General features: G+C 36.6%; 1 protein-coding gene across 4 annotated transcripts in view; it reads left to right on the top strand.

Annotated features, from left to right (window-relative positions):
• HOOK3 (hook microtubule tethering protein 3) overlaps positions 1-7,764 on the top strand; it is a 126,266-nt gene that overhangs the window by 45,640 nt on the left and 72,862 nt on the right. For all 4 annotated transcript variants that reach the window (XM_004382093.3, XM_023736661.1, XM_023736659.1 and 1 more), the window contains one exon: positions 6,041-6,103. In XM_004382093.3, the coding sequence (XP_004382150.1) occupies positions 6,041-6,103 (63 nt within the window). The remainder of the gene's footprint in view (positions 1-6,040; positions 6,104-7,764) is intronic.

Consider the following 7,764-nt stretch of genomic DNA (forward strand, 5'->3'; position numbering starts at 1 on the left):
AAATGAAATAGAATGCATAAAGATCAATATCCTAGGCATTAGTGAGCTGAAATGGACCAGTATTGGCCATTGTGAATCAGACAATCAATATGGTTTACTATCCGGGAATGACCAAGAGGAATGGCATTACATTCATCTTCAAAAAGAAGGTTTCAAGATCTATGCTGAAGTACAGTGCTGTCAGTGATAGGATAGTATCCATATGCCTACAAGGAAGACCAGTTAATACGACTAATAATCAGATTTACCCACCACCCATTAATGGCAAAGATGAAGAAATTGAAGATTTTTACCAACTTCTGCAGCCTGAAGTTGATCAAACATGCAATCAAGATGCATTGATAAATGCTGGCGATTGGAATGCAAAAGTTGGAACCAAAGAAAGAGGATTGGTAGCTGGAAAATATGGCCTTGGGGATAGAAACGATGCTGGAGATTGCGTGATAGAATTTTGCAAGACCAACAACTTCTTCACTGCAAATACCTTTTTATCAACAGTGTAAACAGCGGCTATACACATGGACCTCTCAGAATGGAATACACCAGAATCAAATCTACTATATTTGTGGAAAGAGATGATGGAGAAGCTCGGTATCATCAGGCAGAAAAAGTCCAGGGGCCAGTTGCAGAACAGACTATCAATTGCTCCTATGCACATTCAAGTTGAAGCTGAGGAAAATTAAAACAAGTCCGTGAGAGCCAAAGTACAACCTTGCACATATCTCACCTGAATTTAGAGACGATCTCAAGAATAGTTTTGACACATTGAACACTAATGACTGAAGACTAGACAAGTTGTGAGATGACTTCAAGGACATCATACATGAAAAAAGCAAAAGGTCATCAAAAAGGCAGGAAACAAAGAAAAGACCAAAATGGATGTCAGAAGAGACTCTGAAACTTGCTGTTGAACGTCAAGTAGCTAAAGCAAATGGAAGAAACAATGTAGTAAAAAATTTGAACAGAAGATTTCAAAGGGCAGCTCGAGAAGACAAAGAATTATAATGAAGTGTGCAAAGATATGGAGTTAGAAAACCAAAAGGGAAGAACACACTGGCATTTCTCAAGCTGAAAGAACTGAAGAAAAAATTCAAGCCTCAAGTTGCAATATTGGAGGATTCTATGGGCAAAATATTGAATGACACAGGAAGCATCAAAAGGAGATGGGAGGAATACACAGAGTCACCGTACTAAAGAGAATTTGTCAACGTTCAACCATTTCAGGAGGTAGCATATGATCAAGAACCAGTGGTGCTGAAGGAAGAGGTCCAAGCTGCAATGAAGGCATTGGTGAAGAACAAGGCTCCAGGAATTGACAGAATACTAGTTGAGATGTTTCAACAAATGGATGCAGCGCTGGAAGCACTCACTCGTCTATGCCAAGAAATTTGGAAGACAGCTACATGGCCAACTGACTGGAAGAGATCCATATTTGTGCCCATTCCAAAGGTGATCCAACAGAATGCAGAAATTATCAAACAATATCATTAATATCACACACAAGTAAAATTTTGCTGAAGATAATTCAAAAATGGTTGCAGCTGTACATCAACAGGGAACTGCTAGAAATTCAGGCTGGATTCAGAAGAGGACATTGAACAAGGGATATTATTGTTGATGTCAGACGAATCTTGGCTGAAAGCAGAGAATACCAGAAATTTGTTACCTGTGTTTTATTGACTATGAAAAGGCATTCAACTGGTGGATTATAACAAATTATGGATAACATTGTGAGGAATGGGAATTTCAGAACATTTAATTGTGCTCATGAGGAACCCGAACATTGATCAAGAGGCAGTCATTCGAACAGAACAAGACAATACTGTGTGGTCTTAAAATCAGGAAAGATGTGTGTCAGGGTTGTATCCTTTCACCATACTTATTCAATCTGTATGGTGAGCAAATAATCCGAGAAGCTAGACTATACGAAGAACGTGGCAACAGGATTGGAGGAACACTCATTAACAACCTGCCATATGCAGATGACACAACCTTGCTTGCTAAAAACAAAGAAGACTTGAAGCACTTAGTGATGAAGATCAAAGACTACAGCTTTTAGTATAGATTACATCTTAACATGAAGAAAACAAAAATCCTCACAACTGGACCAATAAGCAACATCATAATAAATGGAGAAAAGATTGAAGTTGTTTTACTTGGATCCACAGTCAACCCAGCAGTCAAGAAATGAAATGACATATAGCATTGGGCAAATCTGCTGCAAAAGACCTCTTTAAAGTGTTAAAAAGCAAAGATATAACATTGAGGACTAAAGGTGTGCCTGACTCAAGCCGTAGTATTTTCAGTTGCCTCATACGCATGTACCTGTTGCCGTTAAGTCGATTCTGACTCATGGTGACCCTATAGGACAGAGTAGAACTGCCCCATAGGGTTTCCAGTGAGCACCTGGTGGATTCGAACTGTGGACCTTTTGGTTAGCAGCCAAACTCTTAACCACTATGCCACGAGGTTTTCCCATATGCACATAGAACGAACAAATCTGTCTTGGAAGAAGTACAACCAGAATGCTCCTTAGAAGCAAAGATGGTGAGACTACGTCTCACATACTTTGGACATGTTATGAGGAGGGACCAGCTCCTGGAGAAGAACATCATGCTTGGCAAAGTAGAGGGTCAGTAAAAAAGAGGAAAACTCTCAACAAGATGGATTGACACAGTGGTTGCAACAAGGAGCTCAAGCATAACAACGATTGTGAGGATGGCACAGGACCGGGCAGTATTTCGTACATGGGGTTGCTATGAGTCTTGGAACCGACTCGACAGCACCTAACAGCAACAACAATATGCATATGAAGGCTGGACAGTGAATAAGGGAGACCCAAGAAGAATTGATGCCTTTGATTTATGGTGTCGGTGAAGAATATTGAATATACCATGGACTGCCAGAAGAACGATCAAATCTGTCTTGGGAGAAGTACAGCCAGGATGTTCCTTAGAAGCGAGGATGATGAGACTTCGTCTCATGTACCTTTGACATGTTATCAGGTGGGACTACTTCTCTGAGAAAGATACCATGCTTGGAAAAGTAGAGGGTCAGCAGAAAAGAGGAAGACCCTCAACGAGATGGAGTGGTACAGTGGCTGTGACAGTGGGCTCAAACATAGCAACGATTGTGAGGATGGCACAGGACCAGGCAGTGTTTCATTCTGTGTTACATAGGGTCGCTATGAGTTCAGAACCAACTCAATGGCACCTAACAACACCAATGACTAGTGATGTTCATCTTTTCATGTGCTTTTGGCCATTTGTATATCTTCTTTAGAGAAATGTCTGTTTAAGTTGATGATAATCTTTTAAGTATTTAAATGCTAATAGGAAGAAACTTTAAGAAAGAGAGATAGAGACTGAGATACAAGCAAGAGGACTGATAATAAATGGAACAGGGTCCATGGGAAGGTGTCAGGAGACTGGGCTGAGAGCACAAGTGAGGGACTTAGCCTTGGACAAAAAGACTGACCCTTAGATTGTAAGAGGAGCAAAGAAGGAAAGGATGAGCATGTATGTTGTTAACTTTGTAGGTTAGGATATAGGAAATTGGAGAAATTCTTACCTGGAGGCAAGGTTTTCTGATGAAGATAGGGAGGAATGAGGTTTGAGAAGTGGGAAGGTTGAGAATGATCTATAAAGGGAATAAAAGAGACTGCTGAGTGGTTAAGTATAACTGTACTTTTCAGGCAGATTTGAAGGCCCAGTTAAGATTGGAAACTATATGTTAATAGTGACATCAGTTTGTGCTTTTTAAGTTTTTTTATTTTCTCAATTGGTTATATGGCCAGAAGAGACACTAGTTGGATTGATTTTGGATTGAGATTTTGCCAGGGAGAAGTAATGAGGTTAAGCGGAGAGTTCATAGTATTGGCAAAATTCATCAAAGTAATGGGCCGTGAAATCTAGGCTAGATACTGATTCCAGGCCAGAACAAATCAATTAAACAAATGATCAATCATGGACTCTAACGCAGGGAAGGAATGACCCCCAAATATAAGATCAAGTTGTTGTCAGCAGAAGAAAGAGGAGTAAACTTGAGACAGGCAGAACCTGTAGGTGTTCATTATAGGGTCTAAGCAAAGTAGGGAATAAAATGAATGTAAGAATGATGGGCTGTGACTGAAAAACAGTGAGAAATGGAGAGCTGTGGTGCCTAGGAAGCCTCAATAAAGTTGAGGAACAGATGTATTAGATATAACTGAGTGAGAGGCCTAGAACGAGGAACAGTTGTATTTAGAGAGTGGGGTACCTGGATTTTTATTTCAGAGTTGATGCTGTGTTATGATAAGGACTAAAATGTAACAGTGGGAAGACTGGAAGAAAAGTTTTTTACTCCCTCCTACCACCCCCTTCTGAATTAGATGCATCCTCTCTGAGTATTCTGTCACAGCCCTCATCACAGCACAATGTATTTATCTATTGATATATCTTTCTTACTTGAACTGTGCTTCTTAACAGATAGTGTCTTAAATCAAGTATTTCAAAATTATAAAAGTGATTATTTCCGGATGGTGGGATAATGTTTTTTTTTCTTATTATTATGGTAAAAATATATATAGCAAAGTATTTGCCAATTCAACTATTTTCGTATGTACAGTTCAGTGACACTGATTATGTCCATCATCTGCCACCATTACCACCATCCTTTTCCGAGTTATTCCACCACCATTAACGGAAACTCAGTGCCACTAATCAACGACTCCCCCTAGGATTATGAGTTTTCTCTGAATTTTATTTTCTCTACAGTGGATACTGTTTTTCCAATTGGAAGAAAGTTTTTTTTTTTAAATCTTTTTAATTCATATTCTCACAATAAAAGCATGAGAACTGAAGCCAGTATTTTTCACTCTTCCTCAGACTTTTTTTTTTCCTAAGTGTGCAAAGGGACTTTCAACTCTTCTTATTACTTTAATATTCAGCCAGCAGTAGTTTTCAAACTTCAGTGTGCATCAATCAGAGTCACTTGGAGGACTGATTAAGCACATTACTGGACCCTCATCCCAGGGTTTCTCTTTCAGTAATTCTGGGGTACGGCTCAAGATTTGCACTTTGCATAAGTTCCCAGGCAGTAGTGATGGTGTTGGTGTGGGGACTTCACTTTAAGACCAACTGATACAGAGAAAAGATATGGGTAAACATAACATTTCAGTTCTCAGGAGAATGAAGTAAACAGGGAAATCACAAAGTCTCTCAGCAGGACATCCCCACCTTTCTAATTGGCCCTTTCCTTTTGTCCTTCAGATAGAGGGAAACAATAGAAGATTGGGATCATTTGAGTCTGCCCCTGACATTTGTCACAATCAGAATTCTATCCCCTTCTCCTCCCACCCCTACACACACCCTTTGGATCTTCTCTCTTTGCAACACAAGGGTGAGAGAGGCTAAGACATAGCTGTGTGTGTGCATGTGTCATCATTAAACATTAGCCAGTTAACTCTGGCTAATATTAATGTTGCCCACGTTTGTTCTTTAGAGATAAATAAGTACTTAGTGTTGGCATTTTTACTGAAAAGTCAGTGGTTTTAACTATTTAGCCACATTTTTAACCTAAAGTTTTTTTTGTTTTTTTTTTAGTGGTAAGAATAAATGATACTGTGGTTACAATAAACATGAGCACCAGATTTTAGATCTCTTAATTTTAAATGAAGACACTATTCTAGCCTGAAAAAAGAAAAAACAAAAACAGTTCCAGACTGAAATGAAATGGAGAGACAGTAAAATTTTATTTTAATCAATTGTTTTAATACTCTGCTATCTTAGAGTTATATAACAATGGAAGATAATGCTGGGATGCTTGGTTCATGTTGAGAATCAAAATGATACAAATATTTTGTTTAAAAAATGGTGATATACAAATCAGCATAAAGGTTTAGTATGATTTAAAATAGGAAAATGTTCTTTTACATTTGCTTCTAAGTTTAATGAAAGTTTATAATTATATCATGGCTGGGTGTTCATGTTTATTTGTAACTATATGATGTAGAATGTCTTTTTCGCCTCATTGGTTATAATCATTTAAATCTTAATTTCAGTTGATGAGTAAAGAATCCCCTGTCTCTGTTGGAAATGATGCCTATGTTGACCTTGATCGCCAGGTATCTACTTTTGCATTGTTTTTGTTCATATGAAGATTAAAAAGGACAGATTTTTGATACTAATGAGAAGAATGGTTCAGTTGAAATTTCTTATGGATATATTGCTATAATTCTCTAAAACATTATATTTTATGTAAAATTTAAGAACTTAAGCCATTTTACTAATGGATGTTACATATTTGTAATTAAATACAACCATCTGTTGCATAACACAATTTAAAATAAGTTAACTTCTTTAACTTATTATAATTTGTATTTTCTAGTCATGCGTTTTCTTTTCCCATTAGGGATATTTATATATTACATTTAACATAAGAGATACATTCCTGGAAAACAGCATATATTTAATCTTATAATTTTTACAATGTGAAAGATATTTCACCTTTTTTTCCGCACCTTATTCTTCAATTGAAAATATCTCTTCTACCCTACACTTCATCTTTATAAAAAGTACAGGCAGTCCCCAGATTACAAACAAGTTCGTTCATAAATCTGTCTTTAAGCTGAATTTGTATGTAAGTCGCAGCAAATAAGTACAGTTCGTATCTAACGTCAGTCAAGTGTTTGTCTTAGCATATAGTATATAGTGTACTTTCTATGGAAAAAAAAAAAACAAAACACTTCCAGATACACTAAACCATCTTTAACATAATACTACAATAATAATAATAATGTTTAGATGTGTGTCGCAAAGTAGCACCCATTTGTTATTATGAACCACTCTATGTACTTCGAATTTTTAACAGTCTTTATGAGGGTTGGTTCACAACTGTGGGTTGTATATAAATCAGACATTTGTAACCTGGGGACTGCCTGTAGTGAATAATCTGTCAGTAGATATTTAAATGCACTAAGGGAAGTACTGTATTTTTAAAGAAACTCTACAATGTATTCTTATGGATTTAACAGAAATGTGATTTTGTAATTTTATGATTATTTCTTAATAAAATACTGTTAGTTACATTGTCAGTTTCTGTGCTCAAGCTACTCTGGGACATCTGTTCCAAGGCATGAACAGAAATCTTTATACTCTTTGTCTTCTCATTTCTTCCCCATGGTTTCTAAATGTTTTCCAGGAATATCTTTGGACATGCTATAATTTTAGCCCAGGTTGTAATTTGTCTTTCTCCTATATTGTAGTGTTTGATTTTAAAGTTGTTTAGAGTTAAAAATACTTTTTTTATATATCTATATTATACAGATGTTTGCTCATCTGAAATGAAGAAACAGTAAAATTTTATTTTAATTGTTTTCATACTCTGCTAACTTAGAGTTTATATAACAGTAGGTGACAACGCAGGGATGCTTGGTTCTTGTTGGGAATCAGAATAAAAATATTTTATTTAAAAAATGGTGATTTACAAATTAGCATTAAATTTGAATATGACTTAAAAACTTTTATTAAGAATACACTAGCTATATATTTTAACAATTGGAGCCCTTGTTCCTTTAGCACATATATACTTTACCAAGCAAAATTTCTCATTCTGTAATTAGCATTACCAAGAACCAAATCAAAACAGATGTGTGAGAAAACTTGATGTGGGGAAAAGAGCAAAATTCAAAGGGCAGAAAAGACACCACTTAGGACTAAAAGAAAATCAAAATTATAAGCACTTTCTTTTGACTCTTGCAGAAGTGTTCTTGATCTCCCCCCACCC

This window comes from Trichechus manatus, unplaced genomic scaffold (assembly GCF_000243295.1).
Source record: "Trichechus manatus latirostris isolate Lorelei unplaced genomic scaffold, TriManLat1.0 scaffold00090, whole genome shotgun sequence".
Lineage (NCBI taxonomy): Eukaryota > Metazoa > Chordata > Mammalia > Sirenia > Trichechidae > Trichechus > Trichechus manatus.